This window comes from Dipodomys merriami, unplaced genomic scaffold (assembly GCF_024711535.1).
Source record: "Dipodomys merriami isolate MVZ:Mamm:240054 unplaced genomic scaffold, mDipMer1.0.p SCAF_2732, whole genome shotgun sequence".
Taxonomy (NCBI): Eukaryota; Metazoa; Chordata; class Mammalia; order Rodentia; family Heteromyidae; genus Dipodomys; species Dipodomys merriami.
The window spans coordinates 3536-29817 of NW_027204196.1; the positions used below are offsets into that span (position 1 = coordinate 3536).

Below are 26282 nucleotides of genomic sequence, written 5' to 3' on the forward strand. Positions count from 1 at the left end.
TACTTTCCCCATCAGTCAGGTAAGCCCTGATGAAGCCATCTCCTCAATATTTCTCAGATTATCTTTCTACCTCTCTATCCCTTCTTCTAACCATTCAAGGGTATCTTGCATATGATCCATTAGTTAATCTAATCAATAGAAATTCAATTCGAGTTTACACTAATGTACATGAAACAAAGTAATCTATCTTAGTACCAAAAGCTTCAAAAATTCATTACTTCAAGTTAATTTTAAAAATGTAAGAGACTTACTTAAATGGTGTAAACAAAAATGGTAAAGTAGCTTCTTTTTTCTGAGTCATCTTCACCTGGGAACCAAGCGTGAAACTATTTTATTACATTATAAATGAGAAAAAATTAATACATTTCATTTTGAAATATAAACAGTCATTAAAATGGCTCTTCAGGAATGATTAACTACTTTGAAAATAAATGAAGTTTTACATTAATATATTGTTTCATAAATACTTAAGAAAAAAATCTCAATAAGCTGAGACTTAAGCAAAATAATCTTGCAAAATAACGTATATAGCTATCAATTAAAACAGTATTCTCCTTAATTCTTAAAGAAAAGGCAAAGATTTAGTCAGAGTCATCTCTTGATGTTCTTCATGTATCCAACAATGTACATGTAATGACAAGAGATATGGCAAGCTCTAACAGTACTGTCGATGGGGCAATAAATATTTGACTTAGCATCTCTAAAACATCCTTGATAATCTTATAATTAGAGAGAATCCTGTACTCTTGGTACTGAGTCAATCTATACTACAAAACATGAAACTAGGTAAAAAAGGAAAACTGGGAGAAAATTACACAAAATAACTTATTAAACCATAAAACCAAAAGCTAGGTGCCAGTGGCTCATACCTGTAATCATAGCTACCTGGGAGGGTAAGATTGGTAGGGTCATGGTTCAAGTCTAGCATGGGTAGAAAATGCTAGAGACTACTTCTCAATAGAGAGCTGGATACAGATTTGAGTCTGAAAGCCTAGCCAGGAGGAAAGGCTAAAATAGGCAGATCACAGCCTTAGTGTATGTGTATGCATGGATGCACACATCAAGAAGCAAGACCCAATGTCTAAAATAACTAGCACAAAAAAGAGCTGGAGGCATTACTCACTAATTTGTCTGCCTGACAAATACAAAGCCTTGAGTTCAAAACTATCATCATAATCAAATATTTTCACTTAACATATTCAATTTCAAAATTACAGTGTTGTACATGTGTCTTTTTAAAAATTACCTTGAACTGTTCTAGAATCTGTAGTGCATTGGTAAGCATGCTTTCTGCCTTGAAGAGATCAGTGTTGTTAAGATAGTCTACAGGAAGGGTTCCCTGAAAATAAAGAACAATGGCCTTGTATTAATAACGCTCAGGCTATTCTAATAAAACAACAGACTTACACAAAGGCAAAGATGATGTCTCAGTAAATGAATTATTAGACTAAATGAAAAAAAAATCTTCTGAACATTTTAATTCAGAGATGATCTATAATTTTTCTCACAAAGTTGTTGTAATAAAGTAAATAAAACAAATGTAATAAAATTTAAACCTAACATTGAGATTGTTCCTATGGCTTGGATCTTAAGTGTCCCCTAAAGGGTCATGTGTTAAAGGCTTGTGCCCTACTCACTGCTATTTGGATTTGATGGACATTTTTAGAGGTAGAGTCTAGTGGGAGTAACCCTTAGTAACTCTTAGAGGAGGAGTCTGGAGCAATAGAATATCTTCAAATGAGACTGTGGGACCTCAGTCTTTTTCTTTTTCTCTTTCACTTTCTTGTGCAGTTTGGCTCTGCCAGATACTCACACCATATTGTTCCAGAATGGACTGAGAGCCCTACTACTGTGAACCAGAACAAACCTTTCCTCTTTTTAAGTTGATTTTTTGGGGGGATTTATCAGTGTGTTGAAAAGTGCTCTAAGTATTATTACTACATCTTGCCCAACTCAGCCCAGGCCCATTCCTAATAACATAACTGATGCCTATTAAGAAACAAGACGCACTGTCTATAGCATGGTTGGGTTGTAATCAGGGTCCCTATTTTTCCCCGGAGAAGGATAGGCAAGTACTTTAGGCCAGAACATCTGGAATTTGGTTCTTGAGAGTCAAGGAATAGAAACTAAAACAGTTATAATGCTACTGTAGTCTCACAGTGGTGCCCAGAACATACTGGTCCTGTCACAGGACTATGGTGATTTGTGAGTACTCTTGATTCATGGATTTTCTTCTCCAAGCCTGGTTTTTTGATCACCTATGATTCAACAAACCATCAATACTGTTTCAATAATTTCTCTTTCAAAAAGATTGTCTCTATAATCAAAAAGGTACTTATAGCATTTTTATTACTTATAATTGGAATACAAAGATAAAAAAACCATATATATTTAAAAATTTTAAAAATCAAGGAAATGATACTGGACTTGTTAGAAATTATAAGATATTCATATATGAGGTATAACAAACCTAAAATAAATATATAAGAACATAGTTTTAAATGCAGTTAAAGATTATAAGGAAACATAAAAGCAAATTTGACTGTATGATTTTTATATTGAGTATTGATAATAAATTTTATTCCTCACCACTGAATTAAGAGGAAAGGGAACTCCAATAAGGGAAGCCATCAATGGTGCAATATCAGCCTACAAATAGAAAAAGTTTAATTCTAATAAGTGTACAGGTATCAACAAAGAAATCGATATGACAGAATTCACAGAAACTTGACAAGCATGCAAATTTCAATTTGTATAACAATTTTTCAGTATTATTTGAAGGAAGTCTTCTCTTAATTTCACTTGACTTTAAAAAATATTTTCCATATGAGGCTAGTGGCTCACACTGAAATCCTAGATCCTACTTAGTAGGTAAAGAGTAGGATGATCATGGTTGAAGCCAGCCCAGGTGAAAAGTTCTCTTTTGTTGGTGGTGGTGGTGGTCGTGGGGCCTGAACTCTGGGCCTGGGAGCTGTCCCTCAGCTCTTCAGCTCAAGGCTAATAACACTCTATCACCTGAGACACAGCAGCACCACTTCCAGCTTTTTTTGCTTATATGGTGCTGAGGAATCGAACCCAGGTCCTCATGCATGCAAGGCAAGCACTCTACTACTGAGCCACTTCCCAGCCCAAGTGAAAAGTTCTTAAGACCCCCATCTCAACCAATAGCTTGTCATGGTCATATGCATCTGTCATCTAAAATACTCAAGGGGCTGAAATTGGGAGGACTGTAGTTCCAGACCAACCTGGACAAAGAAACAGATGATCCCTCAACTCAATAAAAAAAGGATGGGCATGGTGGCTTATACATATCATTCTAGGCACAATGGGAAATATAACTAGAAGGATCAAGGTCCAGATATGTTTCTGGGTAAAAGTGAGGCCCTATTTCAAAACTAGTAAGAAGACTAAAACAGACTGGAAGCATGGCTCACATGGTAGAGTGCCAAACAAAAGGCCCTGAGTTCAAATCCTAGTACAAAAAAAAAGTGGGCACAAAGAGATTGGTTAGTCTAAAACATTTGTACTTACTCTTATTGATAACTGACATATATCTAGTGTTCTGTCATGATTATTATTACTACATTTTTGTCTAAACTTCTTATAAAGTACATTTGAACATAATTAAATTGAAATGGTCACCTGATTGACATCCCGTCTCTTCCAATTCTCCAATCTCCATTCTAAAAGACAGACATAAGACCTGATGTTAAGATTTTGAAAAGAGTATGGGGCTTGAACTTGGTCATGGGGCTTGAACTTAGGGCCTGGACACTTCCCTGAGCTCTTCTGCTCAAGGCTAAAACTCTATCACTTTGAGCCACAGTGCCACTTCTGGTTTTCTGGTGGTTAACTGAAGTTAAAAGCCTCATGGACTTTTCTGCCTGGGCTGGCTTCCAACTGTGATCTTCTCATCTCAGCCTCCTAAGAAACTAGGATTGTGAGCCACGGGCACTTGGCTAAGAGTTGATTTTTAGCAGTGTTCAATACATCATGGGAAACAGAAGTTTGGACATATTTCTCTTTTTTAGCCCAGGATGAATAAAATAGTGATTTAAAAAGCAGAGGAATTTGCTTTAAAGAATTTTAGAAATATAACCAGAGTAAATATTTAGTATTTTCTGTGTTTTATGAAGCTTTTTGCATGTTCACTTAGAGACAAGTTTCAAAACATCACAAGCTAAGGAAGGAAAGCAAAAAAGCATAGAGATAACATCTACCAGCATAACCATTACCCAACATACACATGTTTCAGAACTAAGACAATTGACAATCCGGGTTTCTCTGTTTTTCTGTATAGGCTGTTTGCCAAATATTTTAAATTGTAGCTGCTCTTCTCCTATTATAATCAACCCCAAACATTTGCAATAGTCTACTTAGTAAAACTACTTCTGAGGATAGCCTCATTCTCCTCTCTTTGTATGTACAAATTCAGACATTTTAATGAAATAATAATCAGAATAAATGATTATGTCTTAATTTCATAACTTTAGGATAAATCACCAAAAGGGTTCTAAGATAATTTAATGATGAAATTTCTTTTAAGTCAGTAATCCAAAAAATATTTTCCTATTAGTCAGCTTCCAAAAATTTAGTTGCCCAATAAAGAAAAAATGTATACCTCTTTCTGATATTTAATATGCAAATGAGAAAAATACATTCTTTCTATAATAACTCATGAAGTCATGTGAGTCTCAAATATCAATTAACTGTGAAATCAAATGCTAAAAATAAAGTCAAATCTTTTAAGTACCAACACACCATTTACCCTTGCTTCTATTTGGATCCAAGCTTACTGACCACGGTATAGTCAGGCAGGAAACTGCTTTACAAACTAAAATCTTGACAATGCTCCAGTAATAAGCCCCTACAAATTTAACACCACACCATGCACCTTTAGTGGGGCTGTTAACTTGCCAAATAACCTATCTCTTGAATTGTAATTTATTGTACTATCTTCTGATCTGACAATCTCAAGCAACACCATCCTTCCAGTCATCAAACAAGTTAAGCTCTTTCTGTTTTATACCTTTGCATTTGCTTCTCTCTTTTTCTGGAATACTCTTCTCATGCCCATTTTCACATGAATGGCTCCCTCATATCCCTACTGTGGACAAACCTACAATTAGCCCAGTTTACCAAAAGCCCCATACTCTATAAGGGAAACTTCTGGGGTACTGCAAATGCTGCCCACATGAATCTTGGCAGTGATTACATGCGTTTGCACACAAGTGCAATTCATCAAGCTATATATCTATTTATATAATTAATGAACCTAACCTACTTTACTAAATATTTTAATAAAAATTCAGGATCCCAGCCATCTGTTTTATCATTTCATCTTAATTTCCTTCATGATCATTATCATAATCTATAATTTACATTTATAATTGTTTTAAGTCTCCTACTAAAGGATTAAGTAAAATCAAGGACAATCCCAAAGATGTATGGTAGATGAAAAAAAAAGACCTCTAGATTCTTTTCATTTATACGTAAGCCTGGAAAAATCAAGACAAAATGTACTGACTGTCTTATTCTGGCTCGTTGTCAAATGCCCCAGGTTCTCCACCAGCAATGATGAATGTGTAAGAAATAGCATTTGTGAAAAAAAATGTTCGACTATTTATTGTAGATGTGTTGCTGACTACATTGATCACTATGCCCTACCATCTTTATCAGGATCTAGGCACAAAATACAATGATACATCTACTTTTTTTCCTAATGGATATATACTCTAGATCCTGGGATTTTGTAACTGATGTGTTTTCCGTTTGGGTTAGAAAACTAATCAAATTTACAATTGTCCTTAAACTCTAGGATTTTTTTTATTTGTTTAATCATTATCAAGGAAACCTCATACTCATAATTGAATTAATAAACAAGATTCAAAAATTAGTTTAGTAGATACTTAGAAAGGTATAAATAAATATTAATAGTGGAATGCTGGTATATGTTTAACAATTGGTTCTACAAAAAGAGAAAAAGCACTGGGAACTGATGGCTCACACCTGTATTCCTTTTTTATTTTTATTTTTTAATTTTATTGTCAAGGTGATGTACAGAGGGGTTACAGTTGCACACATTAAGGTAATGAGTACATTTCTTGTTGGACATTGTAACCCCTTCCTCTTTTTTCTTCCACTTTGCCTCCCCCCACAAGTTGTAAAGTTCATTTCTGACATATTATTTGATGAGTTCACCTGTTGCTTTGGTTTACCCTTTGTCTGAATTCCCAACTACTCAGGGGGCTGGAATCCAAGGATCACAGTTTGAAGCCAGGCTGGGCAAGAAAGTCTGGGCAGTAAAAACTGGAAGTGTTGCTGTGGCTCTAAGTGGTAGAGCAGTAGCCTTGAGCAAAAAAGCTTAGGGTCAGTGCCCAGGCCATGAGTTCAAGCCCCAATTATTCTAAAATCTTATTTCATCTTAATGTGTGATTTCTGAAAGCAATAAATACAAATGGACATACCTTTCAAGAATTCATCATTAAATTGCTGAGCTGATACTTTCTGTGGATACTTGATTCCAGCTCCCCAAGTGACTAACGGAGTTAAAGTTTCTGAAGGATGACCAGCTCCATGGGAACCTATAAATAAGATACCAAGAGTAGTCATATAAGAAGTAATAACTAACTTAGGGATACAGCTCAGTGGTACAGCACCTGTCTAGCAATACCAAGACCCTGGGTTCAATCCCCAGCACCATAAAAAATTAACATATAGCTAAAGATTTGATCCATACACAGCTAAGTCTACACAACAAATCCCAAATACAACTTTCTAAAATAATGTTTGAAAAATTATCCCATTAAACAAATTCAGAACATCAATAATAGACAAAAGAAAGAAAAGGAAGGAAGGAAGGAAGAAACAAAGGAAGGACGGACCCAAAATGCCTTCTTAGTTACTCTAGGTAAACAAAGAAAAATCAAAATAACAAATGATAAAGGAGACAACTAAAGACACTAAAGACAAAACAGGGAGAATTCTTTTTGAAATAACCTTTCCTCGGTTTGGAGCAAGTAGTCTCTGAAGAGGACAGTAAGGTATATGGACTCTTTTCTTCCAAGTCACTCTAGCTGGTATGGCTAAAGAAGCCCTTTATAAAATGCCCACTAGAATTCTATCTTGTGATTTGGGGACCCAAATCTCATTTCTACATTAAATTGTTCTCTGAGTACAAACTACATTTGCACTGAGAAGCTCACAGGAGGCATGATTCACCACATAGATTTCAGCTGTCTTAAGTCTTAATAATACTGTCTCAACCTCACACCCCTTTGCCATAATGTATAGTGAGTTCTGGGTAGAAAAATAACAGGGGCTTTTAATTTTCTTCTACTTTTCATTTGCTAATGACAATATATTTTTGTACAATTATAAGAAAATGATTTTTTACATAAGATCAAAGTTTTGTTTTCGTTTATTGTTAGTGTGGGGAATGATCTCAGAGCCTGGACGCTGTCTGAGCTCTTTTTGCTCAAGGCCAGTGCTCCACAGCTTTGAGCCACAACACCATTTCCAGTTTTGGAGTGGTTAATTGGAGATAAGAGTCTAATGGGGACTTTTCTGTCCAGGATGGCTCTGAACCTCAATCTTCAGATCTCAGCCTCCAGAGTAGCTAGGATTACAGGCGTGAGCCACCAGCACCCAAAATATCAGTGGGTTTAAAAACAACAACAACAACAACAACAACACAACATTTTAAGCTTGTAATTACTACTTGCTAGACACTTTGCACATAGTACAACGTCTCATTATTTCAAACTTCATTTCTCAATACTTTCATTGAAAAGTAGATATCACTTAAAGGCAGACTAACCCCAGGCTGTCATTCCATGGTCAGAGGTAAAGATAAATGCTGTTTTTCCGTCATTTCCATAAAAATGTTTAAACATAGACACAATTTCTTTCACTCCATCATCAACTTTTTTAATATTATCCTTATATTCTCTGTTTATAAAAAAACAGAAGAGCAAATTAAATTAACTTAGAGAAATCAAATTTATTTAAAGCGGACTCATTACATTCAAAGTCAGGAACAAAGAAATGCTTTTAGATTTAATTTTTAGTATTTTAAAGTCAGACTCTTTAGATTATTGAAAATGACTAAGGAATCTGAAATAGATTTCAGAGGTAGCTTAATAGGAGAGTATTGATTAGAAAGTCTATTTCAATTAACTCTTTTTAAACTCTTAAGTGAGATTTATAAAAAGATTTTCAAGTTCATGTCTATCATAACAAAATACACTGGGTCTGATCACTTAGCACAAGTATCATTGAAATAATGACACTTCTTCATCCTATAAAATGCCTGTGATATAAAATACAATTCTGTATTTTGAATAAATTGTACTAGGTTTTCCATATGGTTGAATAAAGACTGCATGATATGCACATATTCCATCATTTAAATTGTGCAACATGTTAAACAAGGAGGATATGAAGCATTCACTACTAGCAGTTAATCAGTATACTTTATAGAAAACTAATATAAAACAGATTCCACATAAAAAAATAAAATCACGATCTGGTTTCCTCTTCTTTCTTATGGTCTGAAAACTGAGGATAATATCTGTTCTTCATATTTAATGAATGTTAGGAAATGCAGATTATAAAAACTTTATATTTCTTTTATATAATATTAATAAATGGAACATACAGTGAACCATGTATCTTTTCAGAGATGCAAACATTGGCAGACATGAATGACTCATACTCAGGAGACTGAGTTTGAGAATCTTAGTTCAAAGCCAGCCTGGACAGAAAAGCCCAAAAGACTCTATGTCCAATTATCCAGCAAAATGCTAGACTGGATGTATGGTCCAAATGGCAGAGCACTATCCTGAACAAGAAAGTTGAGAAAAAACCCAAGATCCTGAGTTCAAACCCCAGTACTGGCACAAAATAGAAAAATTAATGCCATAAAATAATATGCTTCAAAATGTACTGAAAAATATTTCTGAAACATATACATACAATTAAACATTTTCTCTACCCTGATAAATGAGGAATACAGAATAAGAGTTTCACTTATTTTCAATCTCAGTGTGGCTTCAGTACATGTAATTTTAACCACTCTATGGTATGCTATTGTATATAACTGAGAACTGATTGTACATTACCCAGTTACTTAAAGTATTATATAGTATGTTAAAAGTTAAAACAGAAAAGCTACATTCCTTAAAAAAAATTAAATTAAACATAGCATTACAATTACCTTGATGATGGTCGGTGAGCATGTCCATTTGTATCTATTCCTAATAAGTGTAAGAAAAAAACTGTTTTTTCTTCGTTTACTTTAGAAAATAAAGTTTGGTTCTTCCTGGCAGCATGAAAGAAGTCCTATATGTAACAAATCAGTTAAAATTAATTAAATTTATGCATTACTCTCAAATAAAATAATTTGTCCTCAAGATCTACTAATATAAAGTCTTTTTTAAGACATCATATTTTGGGAAACACACCATTTTTCCTATTGTTTTTCCTTTCTTCTCTCTTGCTCTTTTTCCTCTTTCTCTTTTTTTCTCTTTCCTTTCACTCTTTCTCTTTTTTCTCTCTTTCCCTCCCTCCCTCCCTTTCTTTCTTTCTTTGTCTCAATACTGGGGCTTGAGCTCCAGGCCTCACACTTCACTTGGCTTTTTTTTTTTTAAATCCACAATTGGTGTTCTACCTCTTAAGCCACATCTCCAGTTCCTTCCACCTTTTCTTCCAGCCAGACATGTCTTTAGGGATGTGGCCAATGAGATTTAAGCACTCCAATCACTGATATGTAAATGAGCCAGGAGTGGTGGCTCATGCCACTCAGGAGGAGGAGAAAATCGGGAGGATGGAAATTCAAGACCAACCCAGGCAAAAAGTCAGTGAGTCCTCATCTTAACCAATTAATAGGTTGTAGTAGTGCCAGCCAGTCAGGACATAGACTGGAGGATGAGGACAGCCTAGGCATAAACATAAGGTCATATTACAAAAATAACAAAAGCAAAAAGGACTAGGGCATGGTTCCAATGGTAGAGTACCTGCCAAACAGCATGAGGTCCTAAATTCAATCACCAGTAAAAACAAACAACAACAACAACAATCTAAGTGAACCATAGGAACCACTGGTTATTTGAAAAAGATATAACTCATTGTGAAAGAAGGTCCTTTGGATTCATTCGACTGTTGCCCTAGAACACTGAAAAGACTACAAATGAAGCACCATCTGAGACCACAAGATGACCTAAAAATAAAAATCATTCTCTGAGGACAGAAAAGAACTTTAGAACACTAGGTCCTGATGACACTGCCTAGCATACTAGACTGAATCAATTCCTGGTTCCCTATATCTAGCATTACCTTTCCTGAGTCAGATGTAAACATACCTAAGTCCTGTGTTTTCTACCACACAAGACTACACCTAGTCTGAGTTAATACACATATCTACGCACCAACAAATTTCTTGATAGAAGCTTAGAGTTAAAAAAATAGTATGATACATGATCAAAGGGGAATGGGCCAATGAATCAATAACTCATACTAAAGCATAATAAAGTACTAAAACAGAAGTTGTAGAACACAAAACAGGCTTATCTAAGTCAAACTGGGAGCAGGAAATAAACTGAGTTTTAAGAAGTAAATAGATATGACATGGAACTTTTGAGCACATTATTCTGAGTAAAATGAGCCAATCACAATGCACAGTAAAAGAAAGCAGAATGGAAATTGCCAGGGACTAGGAGAAGGAGGAGAGAGGAGTTATTATTAAGTGGTTAATAAATTCTCAGTTTTGCAAGATAAAAATGTTCTAAAGATTGGTTATCCAATGGTGAGAATATATTTGACACTAATAAATAACAAATTTAAAATGGTAAAGATGGTGAATTTCATGTGAATTTTACACCATTTCCAAAAAGAAGTGAATGGAATTTTTCACAGATTTGCAACAGAATGTAACCTAAATTTGCATCCGTTTTTGACCATAAAGTCCCGATAAGACTCTCAACTTCCTCTCTAGACCCACTTTAGAGATCCTGTCACATTAACCTCTCTTTTCTCAGTTCCTCACACCCATTAGGCTGGCTTGTGCCTTAGACTCAACACTTACATAATGATGTCAGCCTTAAATCAACAATTTCACACCAGTTCTCCCCAGTTATATCCTTTCCTTCTTTTATCTCTTCAAAGATCATCTCATAACTCTCAGGAAAACATCCTGGTAACTGCCTGGTCCAGATTAGAATTTTTTTAGTCTGTATGTTGCTTCTCACTTCTTACAACTGTTGATGATCTGAATTATTGTTACTGATTAAATATATATCTTTGCCATATTGTATGAAGCAATCATGGCCATATCCTTTTTCTCTTTTCGGTATCATATCTCACCAACACTGATGAAATGAAGAAAGGAAAGGTATGCACATATGGTCAGTGCCTGCCCATTCATAAGGAATCAAAACCATGATTTTGGAGTATTTCAGTTAACATAAAAATTAGAAGCCTAATGGGCTGGGAAGTTGGCTCAGTGGTAGAGTGCTTGCCTTGCATGCATGAGGCTCTGGGTTCGATTCCTCAGCACCACATAAGCGAAAAAAGCTGGAAGTAGTGCTGTGGCTCAAGTGGTAGAGCACTAGCCTTGAGCTGAAGAGCTGAGGGACAGCGCCCAGGCCCAGAGTTCAGGCACCATGACTGGCAAAAAAAAAAAAAAAAAAAAAAAAAAAAAAAAAATTAGAAGCCTAAGGCTGTTAATATAACTAAATTATCTTAGTAAGATTTTAGCAAAATAATTTGCTAATTATTTTCTTAAAGAGGTTTTATTTAATTTGAAAGTTTTTCCTATTGACTAAATTGCATGTTGGGCTGAAAAAAAGTTAAGAACACTAAAAGAGAAAGATCCCTGACAAAAGAAATATATTTCAGCAAAAAATTTATGAAGTACTTAATTTCTACTAAGTAAATACAAAGAAAAACGCAGGTACATACTGAGGAGCATGTTTACAAGAAAACTAAAAAATTAAAAAATGACTACTGAATGGAGAAGATACTACATAGATATGTAAAAATAATATATCTAAGATGTATTTACTAACAAATCCATTGTCAGAACTTTAAGTAATTATGTGTTTTGGAGATTACCATTCACCTTAACATTGTCAAAAACCCAGGAATCCAGTTTTGTTGCATCCTGGGAACCAAAATCTTCTCTTTCAGCATTGTAACTGTATGTATAAACATGGTCTCCACTAGCACCTGCAAAGGAAATTTAGAAAGCATACATTTTAAAAGAATCTTTTAACCTATCATAAAGTATGAAATAATCATACAAACATTTTTTTGGGAATACTGTCTTGCTGTTGCCCAGGCTAGTCTTGAACTTTAGGGCTCAATCAAACCTCATGCCTCAGCTTCCAGAGTGCTGGAATTACAAGTGTATATCACCACATTTGGCATTATTTAAAATTTTTTCTAAAGTAACCAAAACTTTTTACAAAGCACTTTATTTCTGATAGGGGAAAAAAGGTTGAGAAATAATTAACACGTTAGGTGTCAAGAAATAGTGCTATGTACCTTATCATATCATTTTTGCCCTCATAAGAGCTTAAAAAAGGTTGAGAAATAATTAACACGTTAGGTGTCAAGAAATAGTGCTATGTACCTTATCATATCATTTTTGCCCTCATAAGAGCTTATTCTCATTTCATAGTTATGTTACATATAAGTTAACTAATTTGCAAAGTAAAAATTCTAATATGTAATTAAACAAAAATAAGCACTAAATTTTATCTCCTTTAATAAACTATTTAAAAACTGTATCACGATATAATATATAAGATGTAATATAATCTAAACTAGATGAAAACATCAGACATATAAACCTTAAGACTAGAAGAAAATTCAAATATTTCATCTGTCATACAGACCATGTATTTTACTAAATAAAAGGCAAAAAAAGCCTATGCCAAACGTTTAAAGTGGTCAATGACACACTAATCTTAGAGATTTGCAAGGTCTGTTAATAATCTGACCAACTTCTGGGGTAGATAAAACTTTTGTTGGTCACAAAAAAAAGTTATAATAAAGTAATATGATCCCTGTAATATAAGGTCAAGTCTAATGATCCTATTTCTCAGCTCAGTCATTTTATTTCCAACATCCAAAGTTAAGAAGCAGCAGTCGGTTATAAGATGAACTACAACATTCTGATTGGACTGTGTGGGATTCAGGCATGATCCTGTTCTATTAGTTATAGGCAGAAGTAGGAAGATGAAATTGTTAAAATATAGCAACTTAACTAGTCTTCACCACCAAGTAAACAGAATTTTTTTTGTTCTACTGAGTATAATATTGTTCTATGAATAGTAGATGAAAATACATTAAATATAGATATATAATGATCTTCAGGGTTCTAATTATTCAAATTATATCCAAGGTTAAGCATAATGTTACAAAAACTTTCCATGTAGTGAAATGATCAGTCACTCTGACCAGTAAAAAGCATTTAATATATATATATATATATATTTATTATATATACTTTTCATTGAAAAATGATCTAATACATTCAGGTTTGTGAAATGAACAAATTTAGCACATCTAAATATCATACTCAATTGCAGCAAATATAATTGAATATAATGGCATTTCAATATATTAAAATCCACTAATACCGTAGATATCAATGTAAAATATATGGCATAGTAAATATATTCAAATAGGAATTGTAAGTTTTAATATTTAATTTGTTTATAAATACCTACAATTTCTTGGTTGTAAAGTACAATGAATCACACATCAACATTATCACCATAATGAAGGTAAGTGATAAGCACTTTAATACATGTTTCAGAGGAATTCCCTAATTTAACTCTAAAAACATTACTATTGTTGCATTTTTCAAAAAGGAAAACTGAAAACTTTATAAAACCAGCTATTAAGATTGTAAAGTTAAGTGACAGAGCCATACACTATTTTATTGAGTACACAATACTACCTAAGAGTGTGATGTGCTAGTATTGTTAAGTATAATTAAGAAGTAAAAAATGATTCCAATTAAACTGGCATGTCTATCCACTGTAACACACATCCTCAAAGATGTGTGATGGAAACATGTCTCTTAAAATCAATAAATATAGTAACAGATAAAATGATAAAATACTGATTTATTACAACCTAGTGCACCTGAGTAATATAATGAATGACTCTTACCTTTGGCAAACATAGGCAAGATATCTGGGCTTCCCCAGCTCCATGTGTACTTGCTTTCATTAAAAAGAGAATCAAATTCTACAGGGTTTTCTTTCCATCCTTCCGGTAATGAAAAAAAAAGTAATAAGAACAATAAATAACCATGGCAAATAATCTCTAAATGATATATTCTTCAAATAACAGTACCTGGAGATGAAATACTAATGAATGTAATGAATCTTAATTTTAGGAAAAATCTTTAGACTGGCTTTTAAATTATAGATTTTGCCATACATTTTATGTTAGTATTTTTAAAGAGTAATAAAAGTCATTACTAAAATACAAAATCACTTTTTAATTTTTGAGCGTAGTATGTAGGTAAGTCAAACATCCATCCAACTATATTCTTTGAGTACCACAGGAAAATGGAAAGACTAAAGCTTAATTCCAAAATCAGTATCAATTTGTGGTCATGGGAACAAGGCATACAAAAACACTTTACCAGAAAAATGTGGAAAGGGGTAACAAGTTAGACAAGATATGTACTCACTACCTTACTTATGTAACTATAACCCCTTTGTACATCACCTTGGCAATAAAATTAAAATTTAAAAAAAAACACTTTACAAAAGTATCTCAAAACATGCTTTTCAGCTTATGAGTAATTCGGTAGTAAAGAAGTAGCAAATACGTTTGTACTTACAATTATTCATACAGTGGCAAATACATTTTTATGGTAAGAATTTCATTTAATTAAAAAAGTTTAAGCAGACAATACCTTTGGCAACTGCACTGACATCTTCATAAAACCCAGCTATCAAGGCTACATGACCTGGCCGAGATTCTGTTGGCACCCGTGTATGAGATATCCCCCAGCTGCCTTCATGCATTATGATGTTCCTAAATGATAACACAGATGAATAGTGAGTAGACTCTACTATCATAGTCTGCTCTTATAAGGCTTTAGAAAAGTAACATTATTACAGAAGAAATCAAGACTGAAAAGTTAAAATTCAAGATGGTAAGGAATATTTCAAAATCTAGCTGACTCCTCTGTAGTACCCATGCCACAAGTTCAATGCAGAAGCACAGGAAGCCCAAGTGGCACAATTTACCACTTAACCACTGCATAGAATCCCAAGACAAACACAACATTAAAGGTGTAAGTCACAAAACACTAAAGCATGTGTAGCTAATATACAAAATACCATTACATCAATGTCAAACTTCATTTGGTATGATGATCGTATTGTGGTTATTTAAGAGCAAGTCCTGTTCTTAAGAGATTTATGTTTGTTAGGGGTGAAATGTCACAATATCTTGCTTCTAAATAATCCAGGAATAAAACAATTAAAAGCAAGTATATGCATACACACAGCCCTGTATGTGTACATGTGTTTGTGGGTATATGTGTGTGTGGGTTATGTATACACGTGTATGAGCTGTGTATGTGTGTTGAGAGACTTTTAAAAGCTGAAAACAAATGCATATAGATATTCACAATATAATCCTTTGTTGAAAAACTTTTTTAACAATTTTTGAAAATTTCTCTTTTTTTGACAGCGCTAGTATTTAAGCTCAGAAATTCACACTTGCTAGGCACACAGGCACTCTACTGCTTAGGTCATAGTCTTTTCCCCCCTCTGGTTATTTGTTAGATATAATCTTTTTTGCTAGGTCTAGCATGGACCATTATTCTACTGTTTACACTTCTCAGTGTAGCTGACAGATGTGCAACAAAACACTCAGTCTTTTCTACTTAGATAGAATCATGTCAACATTTTTTTCCCTTGTTTTTAAAGCCCAAGCTGGCCTAGAATTAAAATCCTCCTGATGTTAGCCTCTTAGTTGGCTGGGATGACAGATGCACAACACTATGCCCAGGTTATTACTTGAGAAGAGGTCTTGCAAACCTTTTGCCTAGGGTGGCCTCAAATATATCTGCCTCCCAAGTAAGTAGCTAGGATTACAGTGATGAGTCCCCAAGCAGGTAAACAACTTGTATTCCTAATTACAAATTTAATCATATTCCTAAATTTGATATTAAGGCAGAAAAATGTTTATTTTGCTAAAACTTATCAATACTATGTTGTGTCACAGTGATTAGCAAAATGTAGGGAATAAAGAAAAATCACTAGTGATGCTAGTACAGAAAGAGAGCCAGCAGAGCAAGAAGAAACACAAGAAACACAAGCATTAGTAGTACTGGACATAAACACTTGACTTTCAGTATTTTCTGAAAAAAAAAATGTTTATAGTTACTGGTTTAGATTCTTTTGATATTGATTAACCTTATAAAACTAATTTGGGTAAAACACATACATAGTAACTGTAAGGTCCGCCCTGGGCCATGTAGGCCCTGTGCAGATACTTTCCCCTACACCTGCATGTCTTCCCCCACCCTCACCCCCCAGTACCTGCATTACCTAGGTAACCAGCACACCTGGAAACAGTCACCTCCCCCTCTCCGAGGTCACATCCTGGGCTGCCCCTGGTCATACCTCCCATTGGGAGGTATAAAATAGTCTATATAAGTCTCAGCCCTCATGGGACTTACACAACAGTAAGTAATACATAAAAGAAAAAATATTAGGGCTGGGAAAGTGGCTCAGTGGTAGAATGCTTGTCTTCCATGCATGAGGCCCTGGGTCCGATTCCTCAGCACCACATAAGCAGAAAAAGCTGGAAGTGGTGCTGTGGCTCAAGTGGTAGGGCACTAGCCTTGAGCTGAAAAGCTGAGGGATAGGGCCCAGGCCCAGAGTTCAAGACTCATGACTAACAAAAAGAAAGAAAAAATATTAAACAAACTAGACAGAAAGTAATGCTGACAGTTGGGGACAGATAAGTAGATGAGTATTTAGATAAATCTCCTTTGGAATCTGATTTTAACCTCTCCATAAATCATCAGGAAGGGTTTTTGAGGGACTTCATATTAATCAGAAAAGATATATTGTTTATAGTAACTTTGCAAGCCAAAATAATTAAACATCTCTTTCCAAAGCCACTTAGTAAAAGCCAAAGTTACACTGAACTGTGGTAATAGACTTTATAGCAGGCTTTATTCAAGCTGTATTTTGGCTTAAACTCTGTATTTTTTAGTTAAACTTCAATGCATTTAGTATTTAATATTATTTCTTCTCATCACATGAAAAAATAGCAGATTTTAATAAATTAATAAATAGCAGATATAATAAATTGTTAGCTAGGTTTGAGAAATTACAATGAGTAGGCCAAATCAGATAGGGCTATATGTTTTGATTCTCCTGGTATCAGCTTCTACCATAATAAAAATAACATCTCAGAGAAAACAAACTGGCAATCTAGGGCTAATATAGAAATGCAAACGTGGCAGAGTCTCTTCTCTTTCTCATCACCCCTGCGCCCCTGTGAGACAAACAGCAAGGTATTTTGCTGTTTACCTGACCTCAGAATAACATTTCTAAGAGACACTCTGTACCCGTTGACATGCTCACCTAATAAATGGTGCTCGAGTGTTTCCCTTCTCATCCAGTTCATAAAGTGTGTCTGCTCGAAGACCATCGGCAACAATCAACACTAATCTTTTTGCTGGAGGAGGCAATGGTGTAATCTGAGGAGTCATTCCATGAACCAACGGAGATGTAAAATAAATGTCAAAGATGGAGGCAAAGAACACAAAATGTATGAGCAATCCCAAAGCAAAAAATAACAGCATATCCCGTAACTGATTGATCTTCAAGAAAACCTGAAACAGGGAACAAAATTAAACTGAAATAATTCTTAGTACATATGTGTTTTCACATATTTTCATAAGTACATATAAACTGAACAGGTATTTTATTTTATTTTAAGTAGTTGTATAAAGGGGCTTCAAGTTAACAAATCAGTTTATAAGTACAACTCATCTTGATCAATGCCACCCCTTCCATAGGGCATGTATTACAGAATATTAGATAGTTCACACCTCCTCTTCCACTTACAATAGTAACAATAAACATGATTTAACAATGAGATTGTGCCAGGAAAAAAAAAAAAAACAGCAAACTACACCACGGAAAAATTTCAAAAATGTTCATTAGGACTAACAACTGTTAATAAGTTTAAGTCCTTACTAAGCACATAAAAATTTTCAAGGAAGGGGGGGGAGGGGGGGGAAGGAGAAGGATTGGGATTGGGGGGGAGGGGGGAGGCTGGGAAGGGATGTGAAGGGTAAACAAAGGAAGAGGCTGCAATGCTTGGTAAGAAATGTACGCATTATCCTGCCCATGTAATTGTAACCCCTCTGTACAGTATGTTCACAAATAAAATAAAATTAAATTAAAAAAAATTTTTCAAGGAAACAAAAAAGAATTAAACCACCTCTAAAATGAATTAAGGTTCAGTTAAAAAACATATATATCTTGCTTGTGCATATTACAATTGTTGCTATTATTTATAATTATTTAAATATTTGTAGATTGAATTTCATTAGTTTTTATCTTTTAGTGTAGTAATCAGCTCAAAGAGCCAAGGGGCTCTCTTGCCTATTACAAAATTGAAAGGAATCACGTATTCTATCCATTTAGGTGAGTTATACATAGGAAGTTAAATTTCATCTGTGCTTCAGAAAATCTGCACTCTATTTTTCTGCACTCTATTTTTAGTCCCTGAATCAATAAAAAAAAAAGGCTACATTTATTCATTCAATAAAAATATTCTCGGGGCTCAGCGGAAGGGTGCCTGCCTGGCGAGCTCAAGGCCCTGGGTTCGGTCCTCAGCCCTGGAAAAAATGTTCTCTATACATGATGTCAGCATAATTATGAGTGTGAGGCAAAAAAGTACCAGGGAGATATAGTCACAGATATGACAAGCTTACAAATCCCAAAGACAACTCAGTAAAGCGAAAGGTTTCAATAACACTGTAAGACAGTATGCCATTAAACAGTATGCCATCAAACTTGCTATAGGAGGATTTTTCACATCAGTCTACTAATTTGCTTTTGTTAACAGATCTTTCTAAAGAATAAGAAAGGAAAAAAAATCACTTGAACTTGATCTTACTTGAATCAGTATTGGCTACATATAATGACCCTGGGTTGAAATACACCAAAGATAGAATCATTTGAATTATAGACACATCTTTTTCCAGGACTGAAGAATCATCATACCATGGATAAAAGGATGGCAAAATAGGCTGCAAAAATGAAAGAAATATTAGAAAAAAATGCTTATCAAAGGTAAATAAAAAACCCATACAACAAAGAAAATATGTCAGCGCCAAAAGGTCAAATCATATGCTAATTTTTTTAGAAAATCAAGAGTAAACTAAATATCAAAGTCCAAAGAACATAAAATTCCTTAGTGAGCAGTAATAATCAAAAGCAATGGTCTCAGTGTAAATGTTTGCTCCTTTTTTAATCTACATGAGCTCAATGAGACCATAAGCAGAAACTTAATAATGGCATTCTAAGTATAAATAACAAAATTGTTAATAAATAATATAGGAAAATTACCTATGCTTCTACCACCTGGAATAAAGTCTTTGTTAATAGTTTCTTACAATTTTCATCCTATCTACATTTTGTAAAAGCACACAATTTTACTTATTGATTTTTTCTTTTTTTTTGGGGGGGGGGGTCCTGTCATGGGGCCTGAACTCTGGGCCTGGGCGCTGTCCCTCAGCTCTTCAGCTCAAGGCTAGCACTCTACCACTTGAGCCACAGCGCCACTTCCGGCTTTTTTCTTTTTTTTTTTTTTTTTGCTTATGTGGTCCTGAGGAATCAAACCCAGGGCCTCAGGCACGCAAGGCAAGCGCTCTACCACTGAGCCACCTTCCCAGCCCTTATTCATTTTTTCTTTTGCATACATTAACATTTCTTTTTCAAAAATTAAACATTTTCCCACATATCACTTACCACACTGTTTTCTATTCTACAGAGTCTTATTTTCCTGATGAATCTAAGGTTGAAATTTTTTCTAATTTTTCACTATGAAAAGCATCACTGTGGCTGGGAGTTGGTGACTCACACCTCTAATCCTAATTACTCAGGAGGCTGTGGTCTGAGGATGTTTGAAGCCAGCTGGGCAGCAAAGTATGTGAGTGGAGGTTTGGCAAAAGTACTAAAGTGCCAGCCTTGAACTAAAAGACAAGTGAGCATGTGCTGGTGGCTCAGCTAGCTACTCAGAAGGCTGAGATCTGAGGACAGAGATTCAATGTCAGTCCAGGTAGCAAAGTCTGAGACTCTTATCTCTATTAACACCAGAAAACCAGAAGTGGAGATGTTGCTTAAAGTGGTAGAGCCATAGCCTTGAGTGAAAAAAGCTCAGGGACAGTGCTCAGGACCTGAGTTCAAGCTCTACAACCTAGAGAAAAAAATAAAAAGGCCAAGCAGGAACTTAAGGTCCTAAGTTCAAGCATTAGTACTGACACACATACAAAACTCAATGTGAATAATTAAAATTTATATATAATTGTATATTCTTAAATATATCTCATATTATGTTTTAAACAAACCCTAAGTACAACCATTAATTCACAAGCTATAGGCACCTTTACTGCTTTTGACATCTGTATACAGAAACAATTTTTTTAATTGAACATTGATTCTCCTAACAATAAATTAATTCAGTAACTCAGCAATAAATATTTCTCTTCTTTGCTTATTTCATAAGCCATCCTAAGGAAAAAGCTGCCATTTCCAATAGATACAGCATAACAAAGAAAATTGGATAAATGAAAAGGAGATGTGGTATATAATATTCAGGCAATACTTCAAACAGAATTTTTAATATCTTTTATTATTATTCAATGTGTTCACTTTATTTCATGAAAATTTTCAAATATTTTCATGGCCATTACCATATATATATATATAAACTTTAGCTCCTGTTTTAAAATATTTTAAGATATACTGAAATTCTCCTCCTTGACTATGCCTTCAGGATAATTCAAGAAAGCCCCAAGATCCATCAGGAGCTATCAAAGTTCAACACCAAGATAGTCTAAGACTCTTTTGGACAACCTTAGAGGAAACCTACCAGTGTAAGCATGAAAACTTATAAAGCAAAAGAAGTACCAGATAAAATTATTTTAAAATGGGAAACAAACTTTCCTAGACTTAAAGAAAATAGAACAAAATTTTACTGTTAAATATATCTCTTGAAAAAAGTAAATATATTCATGTGGGTGAAATTTGACTAACCTCTGTTAGAATAAAAGCCTATTTGACTAAATCTAGTATCTTAGACCAATATCTTAGAAATATTAAACATTAAAATTGGCTTGCTTTATTCAGTGAAACAAAGTATCACTTAACATGTAAACAGACATGTAAAGACCTTCAAGAATACTTCTTATGAGCATTACTGCTCTTGATAGGAGTTTTTTAGGAAAATATTTTCCCTTGTATATCACTATATATGCCTTCTTTCAATTAGTAACAATGAACTACACATTGTATTTCATTAGGTACTTTCTAAGAGCACCGTCACCCAGTTTTTTCTTTCCAGGTTGGCATTCTACCATTTAAGCCATACCTCTACTTCCAGCTTTTTGCTGGTTAATTGGAGGTAATTATTTCATGGACTTTCCTGCCCAGGCTGGCTTTGAACCTAAATGCACAGATCTCAGCCTCCTGAGTAGACAGGATTACAGCAAGCCATTGGTGCTCAGCTCTATTTTGTATTGGGTTTTGTTGTTATTTTAACAGGATGTCATCCTTTCTGCAAATATTACTCCTTTCATTTTCTATTTACATTCTTGTCTCACTTTGGTTACTGAATTTTGAAATTACTCAAAATTGGTCTTAGGCTACCTTATCACCCAGTTCTTTCTATCCTGCCTTTATTTAATCATATCCTTATTTGCATACCTGAGGAATGATACCATATTATCCTGAAGTATGCAAGTCACAAAATTATCCATCATTCATTTTACCACACTCTCCCTTATATTTCATCCAAGAATTGAGTCTACTTTATTTTCTTGGCTCTTTTCATTTGTCTTACTCTACTCCCATTCCTGTAGTCCTCCAGGTATGCCATCCCTTGCCTGAACTACTGCACCAGGCAGGCTGACTCCTAATATTGTCTTGGCACACAGTCATAGTATTATTTTCATGCTTTTTTTTAAAAAACAAAAGACAGTTATGTACATCTTAGATGCTGTATAAAACCCTGCTGTATTGCTCTCCATCCTAGTCAAGACTTACAGGGTCTTACATGGACTGGTCGCTGGTCGCTGCTTCCTTTTCTAACCTCATCCCATAATACTACCCTTTATCGCAGTTTAGCTCATTTCACCATTCTCCTTTATTTCTCCGAGTATCCCATGTGCCCCATTGCTACACAATGTCCTCTCCATAGAACGTACTTCCAACCTAGCCTCCACTCTCACTTGTCATGCTGTCTCCTTTCAACCTCACTTCCTTAGGGACTATGCAGGCTAAATCTGAAACCAAAACCTTTGGATTGAGTACTTAACAATGTCTTTGACTGTTTGGACTAACATCTCTCTCCACCACGTCACTGTAATTCTAGGGAAGGAGGATAGGACATCACTAATGTCCATCACAGTCCTATATGCACTTGATAAGGACTGAGGTTTTCTGAATTATTTACCATATCAAAGACAATATGCACTATGGACACTAGAGGTCGCTGTGATTCCCTTTTTAATTCTAGACCAGATCTGTAAAGACTGAACTAACTGTAAAAAAAAAAAAAGACCCACATTTTATGTGTAAGTAATCTCTGATACATAAAAAGCTCAGTAAATTTAAAGTATTGGTATTTACACATTACTTATTATAGCCAAACACATGAATATTAAGCAATACTATCATGTGATATTTCTCTTTAAAGACAATCACTTCTTGTTCCCATTTATTAAGAATGAAACTCCTGCCATGGTTCAATTGTTTGGAAACTTTCCAATCTTCATGCATCAATAAAATCTATCTGGCTTACATCTGTTCGATGTTTAACACACACTGAAAAGTAAAAAATTATTAGATATTACTAAAACTTTAGAACGTTAGCCTCCCAAAAATATTCCTCTTTTTTTTTTTTTTTTTTTGGTGGTGGGGCTTGAACTCTGGGCCTGGGTGCTGTCTCTCAAGGCTAATACTCTAACACTTTGAGCCACAGCTCAATTTCTGGCTTTTTGGTAGTTAATTTTTTTTTTTTTTAATTTTCTTGCTGGTCCTGAGCTTGAACTCTGGGCCTGGGCTCTGTCCCTTAACTCTTCAGCTCAAGGTGAGTACTCTACCTCTTGAGCCACAGCTCCACTTCCATTTTTCTGGTAGTTTATTGGAGACAAGAGATTCATGGACTTTCCTGCCTGGGCTGGCTTTGAACCACAATCCTCAGATCTCAGCTTCCTGAGTAGCTAGGGTTACAGGCCTGAGCTACCAGTACCCAACTCCAAAAATATTCTTTAACACTTAAATGATTAAAGTGCTTGGAAAATAAATTTTATCTTTTTATTTCTAAAATACAAACTTCAGTAACTATTATTATGCAGATAAAACATTAGCTATAAAGGCTAAATCTTCAGTAGAAAGGAAATTTCCCAATAATATTAGTAATAAATTTTGATAGGCAGAGATCAGAAATTATTATAGATTGTGCCACTTGCATATTTTTATTGATAAATAAAAATCTACTGTAGTCAGGTGGTAGCAGCTTAGGCTTACAATCCTAGCTGCTCGGGAAGTTGGGATTGAAGCATCGAGGTTCAAAGCCAGCACAGGCAGGAAAGTCTGTGAGACTCTTATCTCCAATTAACCTTCACAAATCTAGAAGTGGAATTGTGCTTCAAGTAGTAGAGCACCAACCTTTAGCAAAAGAACTAAAGGTCAGATCCTGACCCGGAGTTCAAGTCCCAGTACAGGTACAACAAAACAACATGTTCTGATGGGGGTATATAGAGGTATCCCTCTAGGCACTTCCCAGGACCTACTGGGAAGACTGGCCAGTTCATTTGTTATGGGCTTGCAAGGTCACAAAACAAGCCCGCGCTTACAGGATAGGCATTAGATGTAGTAAAAACGCGCTTCTCTATGTTCATCAAGAAAGAACTTCTACATCCAACTTCTTACAGTTCTCCAAGGAAACATTTTTAATCTATTTTCAACCTGAGTGTTAGAACTCAGATCCTAAATTAAGGGTATTTCCTTTTAGCTCTGCTGTCCTAATTACTTTTTCAGGCTTTATCTGCTAAAACAGTAGCTATTTGGTTTCTAAAAATGTTTCAGTAACTACTATTTCATTAATTAATAACTGGCCATACTAACATTTATGGCTTACCACTGTGACAAGACTATTCTCAATTTTATGCCTTTCATTATCCCCTTTAGCAGATGAATGCCAGAGAGTTTGACAGAATTTAGGCTTGAATTTTTTCAAGGTCTCATAATTTGTATGTATAGTTGGGACTTTAACTTAGGCTTAGATTTCTAAAATTTTGCATTACAGAGATGGATATATTGTACAAACAATCCATTCTTTTGTACAAACAATCCATTCTATTGTACAAACTAACCATTCTTTTCCTGTGTCATTCACTAATCCTCCATTCCAGTGTTTAACTTTTAATCACTTTGGCAAACTGAAATAAGGATCGGCAATCCCTTTTGATTTAAAAAAATATGTAGAAGGATAGAGTATTGGTCATTTTAATATCATTGATATAATTGGTATTATTCCCTAACGTTGGAATTTCTCGTATTTTCTTCAACAAGTGGCACTGAAAAATATTTAACATAGAATATCATGAGGTAGTCCTATAAAAAATTTATATTCTAAAGTAAGCAAGGGCAGGGTAAGATCTGGAGGATGGTAGGACACGGCCATGTTGGACAAAAACGTTTGTGATGCGCTATCTCCAAAAGAACCAGCAAAAAGTTAGGCTGGAAGCATAACTCAAGTGGTGGCATGCCAGCTAAGCGAGCAAGCAATCAAGCCCAGTACCAGCCAAAATAAAAATAAAAATAGCTCAGAGTTCCATTCAAATGAACATTTCAGTTTGCTGAACCTGGTTCAACTGAAACTGAAGCCTACAACTGTTGGCATATGTTACCTGTAAACCAATAACCTGACCTAAGGTTATATAAGAATGCTCTACTTTTATTTTTCCACAAAGGATACTTTACGGCTTCAGTGTAATATGTAACTTGCCTGATAGTCATAATCACAGCTGCCTATTTGTTTTGGTGCCTACTGAGGGCTGTACAGTAGGAAATTGAAAACCTGCATAAGTAGCAAGTTGTGTGAGAAAATAAGCCATCAGCAATAGCTAGTTCTGTCCATTGGAAAACATTGCTTTTTTCAGCTTGTAGCCAAAAGGTAATGGAAAAGATAAGCGCCCGTCTTCCCAATTAAAGACTTCAATGTCAACGCACCACAAAGGAAATCAATACTGCGTACAGCGCTCCACCTTTAAAATCAAGTTCCACAAGCAAAACCTCCATCCTAGCTTCAACCAACCAGGCAGAGAGCGTGCAGGGCATTGTGGGAAAAGGATGGCTTGGGACGGGCCACAAACGACGGGACTTCCTTTGAAGACTTATTGGTGGAGCTCCTGGGGACGGGTCCTAGAAAATCTCTGGGCTTTAGCTTACTCTCCAGAGAAAAGTCCCTGCTGTGAGAATTGTGTGCTGAGTCCCAGGTGTTCCGTGAGCGAGTACTTAACACTGTGGTCACAGACCGACGCTGGGCATTGCATCTTCCATTCAAACTCCACGGCGCACCGCGCTTCCCACGGGCGGGGGGAGCCCTCGCCCACACCCAAGCCACTCGGGGCTGTCGCCAGGCCTCCACGGGGACAAAACACAGGGGCGGGAAGGGCAGGAAGCCCGGCTCTGGCCAGCGTGTGCGGGGCACTCGGCCTCCGCGCTGAGGAGACGTCACCGAGAGCAAACAGTGGAGCGGATCCGCGGGACCACGGTTCCCGCGAGGCCGCGGCTCCGGGGCCGCCGCGCTCCAGCGCGATGGTCCCGGGACGTTACCTGGGTCAGACCTGATCTCGGAAACGAGGCCTCCTCAGCGTGAAGGCAGGACCAAAGGCCATGGAGCTATCGGAAGGGTTCCCCACAGCCCACGCAACGGACAACCACCAGGGTGTCCCTAAAACCACCTCCACACCTGACCCTCAACCACCAGAC

General features: G+C 35.6%; 1 protein-coding gene across 1 annotated transcript; it reads right to left on the reverse strand.

Annotated features, from left to right (window-relative positions):
* Nucleotides 1-247: 247 nt before the first annotated feature.
* LOC138837679 (GPI ethanolamine phosphate transferase 1-like) lies at nucleotides 248-26282 on the reverse strand. Its single transcript, XM_070036627.1, has 13 exons — nucleotides 26127-26282; nucleotides 19180-19312; nucleotides 17634-17884; nucleotides 14939-15060; nucleotides 14182-14280; nucleotides 12119-12225; nucleotides 9218-9342; nucleotides 7820-7950; nucleotides 6468-6584; nucleotides 3643-3683; nucleotides 2590-2649; nucleotides 1247-1339; nucleotides 248-307 (listed from the first exon to the last, which is right to left on the reverse strand). Exons 3-13 carry the CDS (start codon nucleotides 17852-17854, stop codon nucleotides 248-250), a joined length of 1176 nt encoding a protein of 391 aa, XP_069892728.1. The 5' UTR covers nucleotides 17855-17884; nucleotides 19180-19312; nucleotides 26127-26282.